Source organism: Eumetopias jubatus, unplaced genomic scaffold (assembly GCF_037043125.1).
Source record: "Eumetopias jubatus isolate StellerSeaLion01/CBP00866 unplaced genomic scaffold, mEumJub1_p1.0 scaffold_9, whole genome shotgun sequence".
NCBI classification, from domain to species: Eukaryota; Metazoa; Chordata; class Mammalia; order Carnivora; family Otariidae; genus Eumetopias; species Eumetopias jubatus.
Genome location: NW_028274815.1, coordinates 8355742 through 8375971, shown reverse-complemented (window position 1 = coordinate 8375971; position 20230 = coordinate 8355742). Strand labels below are relative to the sequence as shown.

The 20230-nt window shown below is 44.3% G+C and overlaps 1 protein-coding gene across 3 annotated transcripts in view; it reads left to right on the top strand.

Moving 5' to 3' along the window:
- Positions 1-20230, top strand: part of NOL10 (nucleolar protein 10) — a 91620-nt gene that overhangs the window by 25251 nt on the left and 46139 nt on the right. For all 3 annotated transcript variants that reach the window (XR_003608510.2, XR_003608509.2, XM_028099559.2), the window contains exon 13: positions 5992-6044. Coding sequence is in view for 1 of the 3 variants with exons in the window: in XM_028099559.2 (XP_027955360.1) it covers positions 5992-6044 (53 nt within the window). In the remaining 2 variants the exon portion in view is untranslated. The remainder of the gene's footprint in view (positions 1-5991; positions 6045-20230) is intronic.

Below are 20230 nucleotides of genomic sequence, written 5' to 3'. Positions count from 1 at the left end.
TGCCACTGGGGAGATGGCAGAGGAGATGTTTGTTTGCGTGTGTTTGGAGTGATGAGTGAGATTTGGTAGGTGGGGTGGGGAGATGAGATGACCCACATGAGGGAGCAGTGTAGGAAGGGTAAGAGGATAGGGTACAATAGGTACCATAGGGTACCGTTCATGGGGCTTGTTTGGGGAAAGGGGTGGAGCCTTATGTGCTCTGGTAAGCCCTGGTGGTTCTCGCACGAACAAAGGCGGCGGAGGTCCGGGAATCACGTGCTGATTGGTTTGGGCTCAGTCTGTAGTCGGGAGCTGTTGAGACTGCTTTCAGAAGACAGTTCTGTCCATCATGTGAAGAGTAGATTGGCGTTGAACTGAAATGAGTAGGAAGGGATACTCTGAGCTGATTGGGAACACAAGAGACCGAGCAAATTTAGAGAGAGAGAGATTGTTTTCTTGTTTAAACATTCGAAGAGCAGGAGGGCTGTAGGTCAGTGACAGTGTCTGGCAGAGGGTCTCACACCTGGCTGCTCGTCGATATCACCCAGGGAGCCTTTTTACAGATCCCTTGGCCGGATCCCCGATCCGGCTGACTAGAGTGTCTGGGGGGAGGGCCCAGAAGTGTGTGTGTGTGTGTGTGTGTGTGTGTGTGTAACGTGCTTGCCAAGTGCTCGGGAGGCCCTGCCCCGACCCACCACCTTGCAGTGGGAGCCAGGTCTAGTGTATGGGACGAAGTGTGGTCTCGAGAGAAGCAGGTCTGCACTTACGGCGTTTGCAGACGTGTAAGCTGAGGTGATTTCAGGAGAAGTGGGAGGGCGTGAGATCACCATGGGGAAGTGTGGAGAGCAGCACCTGAGTCCTTTAGAGGGGGAATGAGAAGGAAGAGCCAGCTGAGAAACTCTCTAACAGGAACGGACAGGACGCCAGTAAGGGAAGTGACAATGTTTGAAGTCGAGCAGAAGCTAGGGTGCGTGTGAGTGGGCGGGCGGGTGGGCGCTGCTCAGTGTGTGTGAGGGCCACCGAGGTTGAGGCAGGAAGGAAGGAAGAAGTTCTCATGCTTCTGTGCTGCCGGGCACGGTGATAACTACGTATCATTCATCTTTCCAGAGCCCTGTGTAGTTCGTGGTACACACGGTTTTTTCTTTCTTCTTGTTTGTCTGCCAGTCTCTTCCATCTTAGGAGGGGGGACCAGTTGGGTAATTGGGCTGGAATTGATCGCCCAGCTGGTGTGTGGCAGGGCCTTGGCTAGAGGCAGCCTTTCCTGGTTCTGGAGCCCTTGCCCTTTCTAGTTCCGCGCTGCTCTCCCAAGAAAGATGGGAAGCTTCATTTTTGTGATCAGCTGTGTGTCTGTGATCATTAAGAGGATCTCACGGCAGTAGCAGGGGTGAGGTCAAACTCTGACGGTTTCAGGAATAAATTACAGTTGAGGATGGTGGGGTCCTAGTTAGAGAGTCTTAGATTGTCTGAAACGGGGTCTGAGCTGCATGGGAAGGTGAGTAAAACCAGGTGGGATTGAAGTCGGAACAAGGGTGGCGAGCAGGTTTCGCTGGATTGAGGGGGAGAGTTTGAAGGGGCAGCTGGTGCTGAGAGCAGGAAGCCTTGTGGCTCTTTGTGGCCCTTGAGAACTGGCAGCACACCTCATCTGAGCTGAGATGGGCTCTACGTGTAAAATACCAGATTTCAAAGAGATTGTACAGATAAAAAATAATGCGAAATAGGGGCGCCTGGGTGGCTCCGTTGGTTAAGCCTCCGACTCTTGATTTCAGTTCAGGTCCTGATCTCAGGGTCGTGAGATTGAGCCCTGCATCTGGCTCTATGCTGGCGTGGAGCCTGCTTAGGATTTTCTCTCTGCCTTGCCTTCTGGCCCTCCCTGGCCCTCCCCCTGCTCGTGTGCATGTGCCTATACACATGCGGGCATGCTCTCTTTCTAAAAAAAAAAGTGAAATAGACCTTTAATTTTTTTATGTGAAAATATTTCGGACATACTGGGTTAATAAGATCTATTAAAATTCATTTTTACCTGTTTAAAAAAATTTTTTTTAAATGTGTCTACTAGAAAACATAAAATCCCATGCGTGGCTGGCATAATATTTCTTTCGCATGGTGCCGGCCCAGACTTGGGGATATTTCCCAGTGTAGGATGCTGCTGAGGTGCGAGGTATTGCAGTTGGCTGCGGAGTGCCGCGTCTGTCTTGTTGGAGTAGGGACGTTCCTCTAGGAGTCCGCGTGCCACCAGCCCATCTAATAACTCTTAAGTTCCTAGTAGACCTCCAGTCCATTCTCACATTCCCCATTGTCCCCCAGATGTCTTTCATAGCCTATTGTTTGGAACCAGGCTGTATTCAGGGCTGTGTGTTACTTGGAGGTGTGGCCATGTTTAGTTTCTTTCAGTTGTAACAGCCGTGTCCCCCCCCCGCCGCCCAACTGCCGTCTTTTTTTTTTTTTTTTTGGCCTTCTCCATGACATGGACTTTTCCAGGATCAGGTCGGTAGTCTCAGAGAATGTCCCTCACCCTGGATTTGTGTGGCTGGTTTTCATACTCCCCCGGTTAGGGAGATCATGAGATCTCTTCGTTGCAAAGTGCACTTTTTCTGAGCGGTAAAAATGTTAAGGGTGATGTTTTGGCCAGAAGAACAAGTTGACTGCCATATAACTTATAAGAAGTGAACCAAACACAAAAAATAGCCAAATAATTTATTTCCTAAGCTGGCAGGCATAGTAGGACAAGTAGCCCGGCTGCCGCCTTGGGGTTTGGATGTGAGCAGGCTTGATTCACGCGCTTTGCTGCTTTCCCTCGTGCTGCTCCGTTCCCTTTAACGCCGCTCTTGCTGCTTTGTGCTTAATCATCGTGAGCTTAATCATATTTTAGAAAAGCTAACACTTTCTTCTTTCTTTATCTTCTCACTTACTCATTTTGAAGTAATTAAAGCCGAATCACCTTTACTGTTTTGTCATGTTTCTCTCATACGGAGGTGGCTCAGAATATTGAGAAATAGTGCTGCCTTCCTGGCTCCTTCCTCCGTCCTGCTTGTGTTGCTCATTCAGCCTGGCTCCAGCGTCTCCGCGGCGTTGGGCAGCCGCGTGCGGGCCGGTGGCGCCCTCGCTGGCGTCGAATCACAGGGACAGAGAAGATGCGCTTTCCGCCCAGAAAGCCCGGACTGAGGCCGAGTGGTCCTGTCATGTACCCGTGTGGGTCTCAGCTGCCGTCCAGGCTCCGGAGACTGTCCGCACTGGGAGGGGGAAAGCCGCACGCTCCACACCGACATGGGGTGGGGGGTCTCCTCTCGGGCGCGGTCCCGCACACACAGGCTGTCTGCTCCACGCTGTTCACGACTGTGACCGCTGCCGGCGTCTGGTGCACGTGTGTCTGAAGGACTGAGGTCTTGTCTTTCCTTTGTGTTGAAGTTTCCAACCCACGGCAGCCCGATACTTTCCTAAACGTAATAAAAATGAATTACAAGGAAAAGACAACATCACAAGGCTACAGGGGTTTCTAAATTCTTCCCTTCCGTTCCTACACTTCCCGCCGGGCTGGGGCCCAGTTTGCACACTGGCGCGGGGAGTGGACTGAGTAGCACTGGCAGAGAACACCGTTTCGGATTTTGAACTCTGAGCCTCAGTGGATCCTTTAGAACCCTGCAGCACACGCAGGTGAGAATCGATGTGTGCGCGCTTCCTGGGAGGGCCCTGCTATTCTATCCAATTCTCTGTGGCTGTCCCGTGAGGCCGCACAGCACACTGGGTAGCACTCGCTACGGCAGGTATCAGACTCGAGGTGGCGGGTTCTTCTGACTCTAGGCACTGAGCGTCTCCCTCTCTTTCAAAATTGATATTGTCATTGTTGAAATACAATAAGTGGGGCGCCTGGGTGGCTCAGTCGGTTAAGCGTCTGCCTTCCGCTCAGGTCATGATCCTGGGATCGAGCCCCGCATTGGGCTCCCTGCTCAGCCGGGAGCTTGCTTCTCCCTCTCCCGCTCCCCCTGCTTGTGCGCCTCTCCCCTCCCACCCCCCTGTCAAATAAATCTTAAAAAAAGAAATTATAATAAGCATCACTATGAAGGAAACTGGGGAGGAAAAACCATTCATAATTCCACCATTTCTTCCCAAGTACTGTTACTGTTTCCACGAGAGAATTCTCGTATTCATCTTATGTTCATATGTTTTTAGTCGTGGTCCTCACACTGTATGTACAGTTGTCTTTTGCTTTCCGGTTGACATTATATTAACATTTTTCTTCTTGTATGGTGTTTATACTTGTACTTTTGAAGTTTTTTATTATTTGCAAGAAGTCTTTTCATTTTTTCTTAGTTGTGATTGTGGTTGGAGAGCCCTACATTCCATGGGCTTTGGAATCGGTAGAGTATCAGCTTCTCTCCTTAGCTGTGTGGTGACCTTGAGCAAATCATCTAACTTTCTGAGGCCACGTTGTTATCTGAAAGCAAAGTTCCTGGCACAGTGCCTCACACTCTTCTCCTCTCTTGCCTATGATCATCTTAATTTCAGTTGAACTAGCTTTCTTTTACTGATTTAATGGATTTAATTTTTTTCGGCTTTTTGTTCTTGGGCTTTGTGAGGTTGCCTGTTTTTCTTTCTCATTCATAATTGGTTTCAGTCCTGACCTTCCCCACTTCAGTTTGGTAGGAGGTCAGCTTTTGTATCAGTGTTCATATATGGTCAGGTGAGATCCTATTCCATTGTGAAAACAGCCTGCTTTGTCTAGTCTGGGTTCTTTGGGGGTAATTAGATTAGAGCCTTCTCTCTGGTTTGTTGGGTTGGTGTGATTGCGTTTCCTTGTGGAATGCTCATTGTTGAATGATCCGTGTTCAGAGTCGAGCCGGTGAAGCCAGACTTAGAGTATATCTTCGGCAAGAACCTTTTTTTGGTTGTAATCTGCCTCCTCGGTCCCCACAACGACCTCTTTCATTGTGTCTAAAAAGTGTAGGAGAAGGTTTGTCTCTAAAATCCTCTAGCTTGTGACAGGGCACTCGGTCCCTTTGAACTTTTTTTTTTCATCTGTAAAATGAAGGATGTTGTTATTTCTTATTTCAGAGACTTGTTGCATGTTCACCAAAGTAATATCTGTGAAGGCACTTAGTAAGTTGTAAAGAACTCCCCAGACGGTTGCTGATTTCAGTTGTGTGGAAAGTGCGTCATTCTGGAACAGGGGCTGGGAAGACTGGCGTTGCTTCGGGAGGCTTGTGGGGAGGAGAAGGTTGCAGATGTGGCAGAGAGCAGAGAACAAAACTGGAACAGGAATCATGGGGTCACTGGGTGCTGTTTCTCCAATGGTTAAGGGGATGCCTTCACCAAATGCCAGGAGCTTTTCCCATACTTCAGTTCTGCTTTCTTAAAATTCGGATCTGTTAGTTGAGTCTGTTCAAATTCCCTTGCTAGTGAATTAATTGGGTAGAGTAAGGGCTGTTAGATGCCGTATAGGTCTTTCCTGGTGTAGCCACAGCGATAGCGTTTCCCTTTAAGTCCATCGTTTTGTTTGCAGTTCAGGTGTGAAGCTTAATGCAAACCTTAGGAACTACTTTGCTGTGACATTTTGTGGGAGTTGCTTTGCCTTGGTTCTTTGATTCCTGATTAACAGAAAGAAGGCTTTTTTTCTTAACTTCTTTATTATTATCATTATTGTTATTATTATTGTAAATATTGCACCCGAACTACGTTTTGTTTATGTGTCTGAAGTGTCAAACTCTCCCCCTTAAAGATAATGGCAAACTTGATGTCAACCTGAGCACATAGTGGAAACTGCTTATTTACTTGACTAGTACAGCTTGAGCATTTTGCAGGTGGGGAAGCTGGTCTTCATGGTACTTAAGGTGCCCCATCTAGGAGGATCAAGACTGAAGCCCATGACCTGATTCCCAGGGTGCCCGGCCTCTAGGCCCAGCTGTTCTGCCATGTGCCGTCTTCTGAGCACCCGGAACATTTCCAAGTGTAAAACAAAAGGAAAAGGGCACCTTTTTCTTCCCCTTGTGTTTACCGTTTCGTTGTGTTTATTTTTAGGGATGCTTCTTACTGCCAACGAAACCCCCAAGATGGGCATCTATTACATTCCGGTAAGTAATACGAATAGTAGTTACGGTAAAAATAGGATAAGCAAAGACAGTTTATTTTTAAACCGGTTATATTGAAGGCCTTTGGGTCTGCATGCGGTTGTATAAATTAAACATAGTGGACTCACTTGTAGTTTCACTCTGTTTCCTGGAGCTCGGAAAATAATGCTTCACCATTCTTTTATGGGAAACTGCTTCCTATCACATTAAAATAGACATTAGGAATTAGTCTTTGTTCTTCAGATTTACATTTGGTTTCTGTTTCCAAGTATTTCAGAATCTTGAGCTTTAAGCTGTTAGTGATCAGTATGTCTGATTCTAAACCAACAGCCTGGTGCTCTTCAGTCATCTTGTTTCTCTTACAAGTAAGTTCCGCCTGAGGAAACTCAGATGGGCCTGGTCAGTGGCGGCCTGCGGTCACTGGCCTGGCCTTTTATTCTTCCTTCAGGCATTCTCTTGCATATGACAGGGGCTTCCTTGCCTTTACCTTTTAGATTACAGGAAGAAAGAGACATGGGGACGTAGGATCTCCTAAATCGAAAACCACGTAGGACAGAGTTGGCACTAGATTACTTTGCGGCCGGTAAACAGCTCCCTTTCTGAGATTTGGGGAGAAGAGGGTGGAGGTGAGGAGTGTTGCAGAGCAGGACTTCGGGGAGGTAAACTCTGTAGCTGCTGTCAGCCTCCAGTTGGGAAAGTTCTTCATATTTACGATAGTCCTTCTCAAATAGCTTAATGGTGTATTTCCCCAAAAAAGTGTTCTGGTGGATGTCGATGCTCTGTGGTTTCAGGAAACTTGTAAATTGTTGAAAGCACTTTGAGATACTTCTTTTGGCTGTTAGTGAAACGAAGACCATTCCAGCAGCAAACTTTTATGTTTTTCTAAGTTGTCACTTGTTCCATTTTCCCCAGCCTCTCCTATACTCTTTCTGTATTCCTGTCAGTTTGTCCGTCTTGATTGCATCACCTGCGAGTCAGGTCCGATACTGAATGCCAGCAGGGTGATGGTGTGTAGAAAGAACACTGCCCCTTTCCTCAAAGGAGTTCACTGGCAGGGAGTGAAGAAAGGAGGCAGTTCGAGCCCGGCATGAGAAGGGCTGTCCGGGGAGGAAAGAGGGTGCTCTGGAGCACTCAGGAGGGGAGCTGCACCACCCGGCGTGGGGCTGGGATCTGGGGCGAGGTGCGGAGGGTACTCAGAAGTCTGCTGGTGGGGATGGACTTCCTAGGAGAGACCTGGAGGATGGTTGCGTACACCAGATAGAGAGGGCAGGGTACAGGGTGGGAGAGAGATCTTAGAAGTAGAGGGAACAGTGCGCAGACACCAGGGAGAAAGCAAGCCACATGGCTTAGGCACAGAGAGAGAGAGATGGGGGTCAAGAGCCAGATGGCGGAGGTCTGGTAAGCCAGGTGGGCATGTTAGGCCGGGAGGCCTGGATGGGCTTTAAGCGGGGGAGTGATACGATCAGATTTGCACTTGGGAAGGACTATTTTGGCTGCCACAAGGAGAACGGCTTAGACAGGGTCTCCTAAGAATATGCCGTAGCCACATACGGGAGAGATGGTGGTACCCCTGCCACCTGTGCCTTCCCTTTTTAGCGGGTGTAGCCTTTGGAGCTCTGGGATAACTTGAGACAAGGTTGAACTGGCCAGTAGTAATTGCAGAGATTTGTTATCCTTGTGTTGCCAGATGGCATGTCTCCAAGGTGTTTACTGATGAAGGCTTGTATGGGTCATGAGAAACGCGTAGCCTCAGTCCAGTGTGACGTAGTCCTCAAGCGAGACAGAATCAGTCAGCTCACCTCCTAAATGTTACTTCTCGTCCTGAGAGAGGTCTCTCTCCGTCTTCCTCTCCAGAGTGCTTTCTGTGTTTTGGTCTTCGGCGCTTGCCCCTAGGGTGGTGTTGTCCTGGATCGTGGGTCTCCGTGTATGGAGAATCAACCAGTGGAGGGGGCTGGTTTAGGGGAAGGAGGGCCGCATCAGGAGGCCCACTAAGTGGATAAGGACCCGCAGGCCTCAGAGCCCAGAGCCGCTTGCTGTGGAGCCGGGGGGGGGGGGGGGGAGGCATCCCGAGTGCTTGTGCGCTAAGGCCCCCTCACCCGTCTGTGCTCCACGGGGGGCAGTGGGGACCGGACTGGAAGATGGGCTTGGCCGCTGATGGGACACGGGGAGTAAGAGAGAGGGGAGACCCGAGACTGCAGCCCTTTTCCTGCTTGAGGGACGGGTGGACGGGGAGGGAGAGGGAGGGAATAGGGAAAATGATCATCCCTTTGGTGTCCTCTTCTACATTTTGTAAAACGATCTTTAAAAGGAACAAGCACGCAACTTTTTTGATTAGACGAACAATGTATCATGTTTCTATTTATTCCAAGTGTTCTACGAAGTATAAGGCAATAAAAACCACCCATTTCCCCTTGATAGTATTAAAAACACTATTAATACTAGGATGTAGTATTTTTTGGTTGTGATGTTGCTGGTGAGAAGTCGTATTTTGTATACAAATTTGTACCTGGTTTCTTCAGTTAACTTCAGAAAGGCATTAAAATTACCTAACACATTTTTAGTTGTCTGTTGCTTTGCTTTCATATTAATTGCAGTGTCCTTAGCACACAGTGTGACATTGTTTGTAGGTGTGCGGGACGCTGAGCAGCACTTCCATCTATTGCTCTGTGCTCCCCATGAGCGCACTCTCTGTCCCCTCTGTCATCCATCCCCCCGGCTATCTGCATTCATTTTCATTGCCTGGCCTGTGACATTTATATCATCTTAGACCTGTAGGAGACCCATTATTCACTTCTCTCTCTCTCTCTCTCTCTCTCTCTCTCTCTCTCGGGGCGGGCATTTTTTTCCCCAAGTAATAGGGACTTTAATTAACATGAATGAGAAGGGCTAGTGCTAGGCAGGTGGTGAGAAACTGCTTTTGTGGCAAATGTTAGCCTATCTTAGAAGACCTGTTTAGTTTCTGCCTTGTAGCTTGGAGTTAACCAGGGCTGTGAAGAAAGCCCACGGGGACCGCTCCCAGGTGGCTGCATGTGCCGGCAGTGGGAGCCCGGCATCCTTGCCCAGCTCGGCACTGTGCTGGGACTTGTACTCAGTGCTCCTTCCTGACCTGCCTTTTTACCCTGAGCTGCATGAGCTTTTACAGTGCCCTCGCCTTTACTTGGAACCTGTTCTTTTGTAAGACTCCTTCAGAGCAAGGAGAGAGCCCACGGGTCTGAAAGCCTGCCATTTTTCATAAGATTTTATCAAACTTACCAAGCTGATATTTGGCACAGCGGTTTGTTTGAGGCTTATAAAACCGGGGAAGTATGTTTTTAATATACAATTCGTGCCAAATTTAGGAGGTTTGCATTGTGATTTGTTTTAACATCTTATAAATCAGGTATGAAAGCTCTTTTTCCCCCCACTTTGGGCCTGTACTAAAAAAGGAAGACCGCTTAATGGTCTTTTAGTTTAAGTTTTGTGTCTCTGATACCATTTTCTTGAATTCTTGAAGTCTTTATAGATTAGATGTAATTCCTGATGTATACACTTTGCTGCGTACGGAACCCCATATCTAACCAGTCTTTCATGGCCAGGTGGGTTTTCTCCAGCCCTTTCCCTGTTTTTTCAGTACATTCCTTTTTTCCCCCCTCTCAGAGACCAGGAAGTGTTATTTTGCCTGTTTGTTTGCATTTTAAATTCCACTGTCTAATTCAACTGCAGCTTCTGACACCAATGCCAGGAATAGTTTTTTAGGTTTGGTTTTCCTCTGCAATGTAATTTAATCTTAGAGTAGTTTTTTTTTATAATTAAACCTTTGGCAACTGTGTGGATTCTAGAGGGAGTCCAAGTGTTCTGTGGCACCCAACTCAAAACCCAGCCAGTGTGGTTAATATTGTTTCTGTTGGAGCAAGTTTCAAGCCCCCAGTGTGTCAGGAGCTCCTGAAACCCCTCACGACTGGATAGTTGATTGCACGCTTGATAATATGTATGGATGTGTAACCTTGAGGAAAAATGTAAAAGGAAAATGCATCATTATTTGTTTAGGAAGCTATTTGGTTTAGAAGAATAAAAGTCAATTAAAGATCTATTTTTAGAACATGTAGGGGCACCTGGGTGGCTCCGTCAGTTAAGTGTCCGACTCTTGATTTTGGCTCAGGTCATGAACTCAGGGTCATGAGATCCGAGCCCCACATTGGGCTCCGTACTGGGCATAGAGCCTGCTTGAGAGTCTCTCTCCTCCTCTCCCTCTCCCGCTCAGACCCCTCAAAAAAAAAAAACAAAAAACCCCAAAACAAACAAAAAAATAAAGCATGTAAATTTAAGCCACTATAAAGATTATATGCAGTGTCACTGAACCCAATAATCAATATTGGTAGTTAAGTATTTTAAAACACTTTCGTAGGAAGAAAAACAACTATTGTTTTATTGAAATGTTTTTATTATTCGTAAAAAATCAGCCAAGCAGTAAATATTTTAACATTCACTATTTAAAGGTATGTTTTAAATTTGGAAAGTATTTTTGGAGCCAAAGTACCTGAAAATGGGGCAGGATTTCGAATATTATAAGTCCACAATTTGAAATATTACAAATAAAAACAATATTCAAATAAAAACATAAAGGATGATATTTAACCTGCACTAGCACTTTTGTTTCTGTTGAGAAATAGCACTGGAACTCAGCCAGCATAATGCATAAAACCCATAAAACTCTGTCTTTGCAAATAGGGATAACTAGGTGTTAAGAAGCATAAACGCTCAAGAATACTTGCTTCATTTAATTATAAAAACATAAACACACACACACACACATACACACACACATCTTCAGAAAGGCATGAAAAGCCAAGGGAAATAAAACATTTTTTAGTTGTGAAATGTAATAAAAGGCTCAAACTAAAGAATGAGTGTAAGTCTCTTCACTTCATTGAGTTATCACTAATCTGGAAAGGCCTGTGGTAGAGCCACGAGGTTCTAATACTATCACTGGGTTCATGTGCTCCTGTCTTCGTAGGGCCTTAGTCACTGGTTTGAGTCAAACGTCTGTGCTGTGGTCCTCAGGGAGGCATACTGTCAGTGAGTATTGCCTGGCTTTGGGGGGGGGTGGTCAGTGCTTTTGAAATCACTCAGTTGTAGCATTTGGAAGTCACTCTTAGAACGTGGTGTGAAAACTTTCTAGTCACCATATGAATGCTTGCATTTGGGCGCATTGGGTTGTTGCTCCAGCAGAGGATTAAAAATGGGTACTGGAGTTTTCTCCTCAGTATTTTCTGCTTGATAGACTTTTGTGACCCAAACAAAGAAATTTCAGTACAAATGATTTTGCCTGCTCTGTCTGTGGCAGATTGAATTTGTTAGTCTAGTTCTGAACTCAATCACTCTGTCAGATTGGTACAGATGTATTTCTGGATACTTGTTCATTGCTATGTGGCCACACTCTCAGATATGGCGTCTTTTTTTTTAAGTCCAGGATTTCAAATATTACTGCTCTGGGGTGCTTTGGCATAATTTTCCAGAAGACTTAGGAACATAGCCAGAGAGTGCTTCCTAACAATTACTCCTTACCTTCACCTCTTAAGAAGACAACATATTTTTATCGGCTATCCAAATTGTAAATAAAGTTATATTATGTTAGACTTGACAGTGTCTGAAAAGTAAGTGCTTAAAATTCTTAGGTGGGTGACTCTTTTACTCTTTTTCTGTTGGCCTTTTTGTCTTTTCCTGTGTTATAAAAGTAAATGGAGGAGACTGGTGCTTCTGTTTGTTCAGCAATAATATACTGAGCATGTGCTTGGACGCAGGAATGTGTCGGTGAATGCAACTGTCTTCCTACCCTGCCTTTGTGAGTTCACAATCTAGGGGAGGGTGGTGGTAAACAAGTGTGTAGCTAAGTGCTGTGGAAGAGAGGACCAGGTGCAGTGACAGGAATATCATCGGGGGATCAGGCCCCAATTATCACTCTCCATTTTGTATAGATATTTTAGGTCTCCTTTCTCTGTAGATGTTACCTTCCCTGTTTTAATCTTAAAGTTTAGGGTTAAAGACTTGTTCTTCTTTCTGTCTCATAATCACAGCATATACCTGGGGGCAAAATGGTGAATGACGGATTTGTTCCATAATTTATAATCTCTAGAAACAAAGCAGACAGCAGAGAGAATTTTGGCCAACCGAGAAAGTGCTGCTTTCCTGGAGAGTCAGCTGTACGAACGATCAAGTGCCCTTGCTTCCTTAACGTGGATCTCACATACAGATCACTTAACTTTATCTCTAAATAGCACATGACACAGCCAACCAGACCTCTTTGAAACACTTATAGAACACCATATTCTCTTGGGTTTTCCTCCTGTTGTCCAGTTGACCCTTCTCAGCCATCTTTGGTTGCTCCTTCTGTGTGTGGCCCAGGGCTTGGACCTCACCTCTTTCCTCTTGACCTCCAAATGTTAGTCCTTGTCACTTTATATTCTTTCCCTCAGGAGCTCGTCTGTCCGTAGGATTTCTCTGACACCTGAATGCTGATAACTTCCAACTTTCCGTATCTAGTCTGTCTTTCTCTGAGCTACAGTTAGGTATCCACTAACCTATTTGGGTTCTCCGCTTGGAGATCTAATAGGCACATTATATTTGATAGGTCCACAGTGGAATTCTTGATCCCAGCTCCCGGCCCTTACCCCACACCTTCCATGTGTTCCCATTTCGGCTGAGGACCCTCCATCCACCCGGTTACCTAGGCCCAGAGTGCGGAAGCCAGCCTCGTTCCCTTCCCCCTTCCATGTCATGCCTCCTTCTCCGTCTGTCCCGTTGACTCTCTTTCTGGTTTGGTTCAGATCCTGCCGTGTTCCCGTGTTGTGGCTCCTGCCCTTCATCTGGATTACCAGGATGGCCTCTTAACTGCTCTTCTTTTTCTGTTAGTTCTTTTGCAGTCTATTTTCCATGTAACACCAGAGTGATTTAAAATATAAAAATAAGAAACAAAACAAACATAAATTGGATTATATCACTCTACTGCTTAAAACCTTTCAGAGGCTTATCACTTTGCTTAACATAACTCCTTTCATAATTTGAAATGCCCTATAAGCAGAAAACGGCCAGAAATCCAGAGTCTCCATTTTCTCTCACCCGTCAGAGAATAGATCTCTCTAACCCATTAATCCATTTACAGAGATCACCAAATAGAGAATGAAACCAAATCCCCAACAATTGCTGCCACCAAGGGGGAATAACATAAATGAACCAAGCCAACACATGAAATTAGTAGGCAGGAAAATTAAAGTTAAAATTAGAAAAACAGTCAGCAGAGTTCAGCTCCCCCCCTCCCCCCATTCACCTCTGGGAGTCAGGGGGAGAGCTGGGCTGGGCCTCAGTAGCTTGTGTGAGGTGCACTTCTCAGGTGGTGGAGTTTACCTGGCTCTGTCTTGTGAATCTGTTGTGCATCTTGGTGAGACCTCCAAAACTTAAAAGATAATTTCAGAAAACGGTTAAATCGTGACTCTCACATAGATAGCAAATAAATGTGCTAACATTATTTATCTTAGGTTGAGAGTGTGAGCAGGGGTGGGGGTGGGGCACAGAGAGAGAGAGAGAGAATCTCAAACAGGCTCCATGTCCAGCACGGAGCCTGGCATGGGGCTGGATCTCACGACCCAGAAATCATAACTGGAGCCAAAATCAAGAGTCAGACGCTTAACCAACTGAGCCACCCAGGCGCCCCGAACATGTTAAAATTTTTATTTAGCCTGTTAATTAAATGAGGGAACCAGACACAGCTATACCAGATCAAAGAGGAAGTCTAAAAAGGCACATATTTACATGCAGTAAAGTTCTGTTGACTTGGGCATGTGCAAATGGACACAAATCGGCTTTTTCAAAGGCATGGAGGGTTACTTGTGCGGGACAGAATTCCTGTGCATGTCTATAGACAGTATTTTGCATTGCTGCCAGTTGCCTGCATTTACAGAATTGTAAAATAAATTCCCTAAAATCAGAATCTGATCATCTCGAAGGGTGTGCTCTAGATCAGGGGTTTGGCAAACTAAACACCAGCACCTGTTTTTATAAACCATTTTTTTTTTTTAAGGATTTTATTTATTTATTTGGGAGAGAGAGAATGAGAGACAGAGAGCACGAGAGGCAAGAGGGTCAGAGGGGGAAGCAGACTCCCTGCTGAGCAGGGAGCCTGATGTGGGACTCGATCCCGGGACTCCGGGATCATGACCTGAGCCGAAGGCAGTCACTTAACCAACTGAGCCACCCAGGCGCCCTATAAACCATTTTATTAGAACACAGCACACCCATTCATGTCTGTATTGTCCTTGGCAGCTTTTTGACTAAAATGGCAGGGTTGAATAATTGTCACAGAGACCTGATGGCCCACAGACCCTGTGATATGTACTGGCCCTTTAAGAAAAAGTTTGCCAACCCCTGTTGTAGACCATGCATAGTTTTCCGTGAAAGCACAATATCTTCCTTCACTATTTATCTACTTAAAAATTTACGTATTTCCTCATCATGATATAAATAATATAAAAATAAAATTTATAAATATAAAACATGGATTCGGGATCATGTTTTGGCTTTTTCAGTGTTAGACCTCCAGCACCTAAAACATTGCCTATTACACTGTAGGCATTCAATTAATATGTGTGGAAAAATTAATAAAACAGTTATGTGTGAGAGTGATGACTGTGATTTGCAGAATCTTAGATAATGATTGTCAGCTTCCATGATGGCTGGTTGGCAGTGTTAATTTTTAGCTGTTATACCAAATTAGAATTTTGCATTTGCCTTTTTCTGCTACCACTACTGAATCACAAAAGTGGAGAACGTGGCTCATAAGTGCCAGAGTATAATTTTTATACGGTAGGATAAAGATCAGTTCCTTTGCTCTGACTGTACCTTCTAATCAGCCAGATCAGAACATCTTGGAGTGATGCAATCTTTGTATTTGGGAGTGCTGACAGATTTATAAAAGTAATACCTTGTCCAGAAGATTTAATAGTGATGCTGTTAAGAGGATAAACTCTTTCCTAGAAGAGTACAAAAGGAAAATATTGAAAGTACGGGCATTTAGCTTTTGTTGGACCCTTTTTGAAATTTGTGCAAAAGTCGGCTTTTCTTCTGTTTTAAAGATTGGAAATAATGCCTTCGTTTTTCTCCCTGTGCGTCCCTGTGCTTTTAAGCAGGAGTTGCTGGAAGTGCTGTGCATGCTGCTAAGATGTGGGTTTGAATCTAGACCGTGATTGGTCCAGTTGATCCATTTCAATTCAAAGCCAGAACTGAAAGTCCTTTTGGTTCCATTCCTTTGATATTTGGAGATTCCCAGATGTGAGATCTCTCTGGCCAACTGGTGTGTGGTGAATGGCCCTGAATACACTAGTGTCCGTGTTCAGTCCTAAAAGTGACAAGACACATTTTCAGCTAGAATGCTCATTTAGGCAGAGAGCTGTTAGACTGAAGTAATTTTGTTAGAAATTCCTGTTTCATAATGCCAGTAGCAACATATTCGCTTGGTTTAGGGAGGTAGTGCCAGATGCAAAGAAAACTATCCCCCTGGGGAATTTGCTAGCATACAAAGGATATACAAGACAGAACACAAGCTGGACAAGTAGTTGCTGAATTGTTTCCTCTATGTTTCCTCACTAAAGGAATTTTCAGTGTGCTGTAAGGGAACGGGGGAAGCTTTTGAAGCACAGAACAGTAGAGAAGGAAGGGAACTTAAAAGTCATCTCGTCGAGCTCCTTAATTTATAGCTGAGGAATCAAGTTAACTTGTTCAAGGTCAGATGACAAGTTGGTGGGCAGAGCTGGATCTCGAAGGCATTTCTTCAGTCCACATTGCAGAGTGGAAACAACTGCAATTTGGTAATTAATCTAACCTGAGTTTGAATACCAACTTCATCACTTACAAATTTCGAGACCTTGAGTGGGTTACTTACCCCGCCTGAGCCTTAGTTTCTTGAACTATGGAAGAAGAATGCTGTTATCAGGAATAGATGTATTTATTCGATCACGTATCACGTGCCAGGCACATTGGGGATGTTCAGCTGATCATGACTCTTACACTTTCTTACAGTAGCGAAATTCAAGGAGTCCAGTGACAGAGAATATTTGGCATTATGTGCACGTGGAGATTCCCAGATGTGAGATCTCTTTATGTAGCTTTTCGAAGGAATGTGCTTTGAGCAAAACAGAGATATACTGAAAAGTTTGTGGTAAAATTGTAAGTATGAACTAGGAAAATGATTTCGGAAATAGGACTTTGTATTGTCTGGTCTGTAGCATCACATAAGATGCCAGGTTGAGAAAGAGCAGCTGAATGCCATTAGTTTTGCTGTTAACTATTGAAAGAGAAAGCAGTGATGAAATCTGGTTGCTAAAATAAGAAATCTGATTTTTAAAACTGAAGTCCATTTCCCTCCATTATATCATCAGAGCATGCTTTTTATAGAAAATGGCAAATAAAGAGAAGCAGGAGAAAAATCCAGCATCTCTCTACTGCCCAAAGACAAACATACTAACATTCTGCTGTATTTTTCCCACTGTTTTAATCTGAAACATTATGTGGTTTCATATCTTGCTTTTTCCCCAGTTAATTAATATTTCCCTGTGTCATTATAGACTCTTGGAGAGTAGTTAAAAAGTGGGTTTTGTGTGTGAACCTAAAAGTAATATATAGCTGGGGCACCTGGATGGCTCAGTTGGTTGAGCATCTGACTCTTGGTTTTGGCTCAGTTCTGATCTCAAGGTTGTGAGATCAAGCCCCGTGTTGGGCTCCGCACTGAGCAGGGAGGCTGCTTGTCCCTCTTCCTCTGCCCGTGTGCGTGCTCTTTCTCTCTCTCTCAAAAAAATAAATAAAATCTTTTTAAAAAAAGTTATAGCTATTTTTAAAAATGTTTAAATATCAGGAAAAAGATGGAAAAACCCTATCAGTCTCACTAGTCAAAGACATTCTTACTAATATTTTGTTATATTTTCTTTGCATTTGGGAATATCTTAGTGGCCAGGCACTAAATTTATAGCACAATCCCATAATTAAGTTCACCTGGCTTACATAAGTATAAATAGAAGTCCTCAGGGTGCTGGGGGCTAGAGTGATGGAGCACATGGTGGCAGTTACGGGGTGGCCCTCACACGCAGTGGCACATGTCGTGGACTGAACTGGGCGGGGGGGAAGGGGAGAGAGCCTTTCTCAACTAGGAGACTTCAGTCCTAATTCCTGAAGGGTCCACTGTATGTGATCTGTTACCTTCTCTCCTCTGCATGGAGGAAGGTGCTAGATATGTGTCATTCCTGTGAGAATGAGAAAGTAGTCCATTAGTTTTTGTGTTGTAGGGTCGAGATGAGGAATGCCACTAGAAAAGGGCTGTTGGATCTGTTGTTTTCTTCCGAAGCTGTTTCCCCTCGTATCTCCCATAGTGCTGCCACACTGAGTGCAATCCCGATCATTTTAATAGATGGGTTTGTTTGTTTGTTTGTTTGTTTTTGGCTTGACAAGGCCACTGGATCTAAGTCCCCCAGTGTTTCTGCCCTGTTCCAACACTGAGGAAAATGTGCTCTTTCACATCCTGAAGGCTATACCGAAGGGATTTTCAAATTTAATTTTGGTTATACTTGCTTGACTTTAGAGTCTGATCTCTATATAAGAAGTTAAACCAATGAAATTGAACTTCAGAAATATTACATGTTTTGGATGGAGAAGGGAAAAGCTTTTTAAAATACAGTCAGCAAGTTCAGAATGGGCAAGAGGGCTTAGCGGCAGCCTCTGTGAAAAAGAGACCCGGGAGTTCTCTCCTGCTCTAAATCCGAGGGGTGAATGTCTAGCAGAATGTTGGCAGTGACGCCACCTGTGAATGGGGTGGAGGATGAGGTGATCCAGTGAAGGGGTGATCTGGGGGCTCTTAATGTGGGAATGTTCCCTGAGAAATATTTTACAGGCTGAGGATTGCAGCAAGCTCAGAAGAGAGCTCAGGAGTTGTGTCGTCATGCACATCTAGAGAAGCCATGTTTTTAGGGTGTAGGGAAAGAGTAAGATCATGGAGGAAAGCACCTGCGTGAGGTAGAGGAAGTGGTGGGGTGTCGGACTGCAGGGGAGAATGTCTGTGACTGAGGGTACAGGAAAAGGGAGGGGGATGGAACTTTGAGAGCTTCTGCAAGGAAGAAGAAGACAAATTTGAAGAAAAAACACAGTTCGTTGTAAACTGAGTTCAGTTTTCAGACCAAAGATGCATATTTTTCAGATGTCTTGATTCATAATAACGCAAATGGGACATACGCTTAATTTTGTTCTCCAAGAAAAGCATTTCAAAGATAAAGCTAATAAGCCTTTAAGATCTAGAAGGATAAGATATCTTATAAAAAGTAAAAGACTTAATCTTATGGAGAAAAAAAATGTGAGGCACTTGTAGTTAGTGGAAGAGTTGGATCCAAAGCCTGTGTATTTTAATTACCTTTTCCTGATGAACAAAAGGAAAGGAATGCAGAGCAGATGCCCTGTGTGTGTGTGTGTTTCCTTTCCAACCCAAGCTCACAGCAAACCTGTTGTAATTGAATTTTATTTTATGCATGAAATTGTTTTAGAAGGCATGGCGTGCTGTTTGTAATTTGTCTGTTGTATATTCATCACTATGAAATGGGAAGTGAAGGCAAAAGTCATGTGGCTAATAAAGTGTTTTAATACAAACAAGTTGTTTGCATCTTTACCAAGGGGAAATGTGGGCTTCCTATTTTAATCTAAACATTTTCAGGCAGCAACATAGTATGTGAGGCATTTTTCCCAACAATGGAAATCCTCTCCATTTCCATTTCTGATGACAACTTAGTAGGTCATAAGAATGGCAGACCTACAGAAAGCCTTCATGTGCAACACTCAGGCAGCAACTTTCTGAGCATCCCGTCACATTTTCAAAAGTTAATTTTTGTTCTGACTAAGATGCCTGTCATGTGACATATGCTTTATTATGTTAATATGGCAGATGGTGTTTGGTTTTGCTTAAACTGTTACTTGTCTGGCATGCCCCATTTTCTTGAAAATAAATGACAACTTCCTATTCAGGTGCTAGCTACTCAGTTTGAATCAGATATAGACCAAAAGACTCGTCTCCCAGCTCTCTGGCTGTTAGGTCATCTTGATGTTTACTGGTTTGATGTCTTTACCATACTTCTTCTGGACAAGGTGGACTTGGAAGTAAATCGAGTACTCCGTGCCCTGTCGGTGTGGTCACGTAGGTGGTGGTGACAGAATAGAGCATCCACAACCAGGGATTGTTTTCAGCTTTGGAGTACGCCTGACCACTTGAATCATGTGGCAGTTTCTTTGGTTAATATGCCCATTACCTGCTCTGATTTTTTTTGGCGTGTTTTCTCCTTAAAAATAGAAGGTAAGTTATACAAATAGGCAAGAATTTGGGGCTACACTTGTTCAAAAGGCTTGACGTATACCGAAAACAAAGTTCTGGGACTCACACACAGTCCTTACTTAGACTCAGTGTTCTCAAATCCCAAGAAAATTTGTCTTGTCTTCTGATAACGTGTTCTCGTGTGAGCTCTGCAAGGGCAGGACTTTTGTGTGTTTACTTTATGTTGTGGCGTTTGCTAGCTAACAGGCTGTCACAGAATACATGCTCACATGAAGGAATAGATAATATTGACACTTCGTTTTGAAAATTTTATTATGGAAAAATTTCAAATATGCATAAAAGAGGAGAGAAATAGAGTGAACCACCATCTACTTATCTCTTTGCTTCAGTATTTTCAATTGTGGGGGGAAGCAGAGGTAGGATTGGTTTATACTACCAGCACTTTATATTGCTCCAGAAGGTGGTGGTTAAAAATTGTTAAATGGAAATGAATATTTGATCTTCACATTGGCTCATATCTTTAGGCTGTGTATTGACCTGCTTGAAGAACAGAACATTATTCTTGGTTGGAAACAAATCATGTGTAAACAATGGTGAGGCATATTGAAAGAAAGTTTAGAGCTGCCTTTCTTGTGTATCTGCACATGGTTCTATCATTCATTCATAATTGACTTTATTTTTTAGAACAGTTTTAAATTCACAGCCAGATTGAGTGGAAAGTACAGAGAGTTCCCACATACTCCATACACACATTCACACACGATGCACTCTCCTCCATTGTCAACATGCCGTACCAGACTGGTACGTTTGTTACAATGGATAAGCCTACACTGACACATCATTATTATCCAAAGTTGTT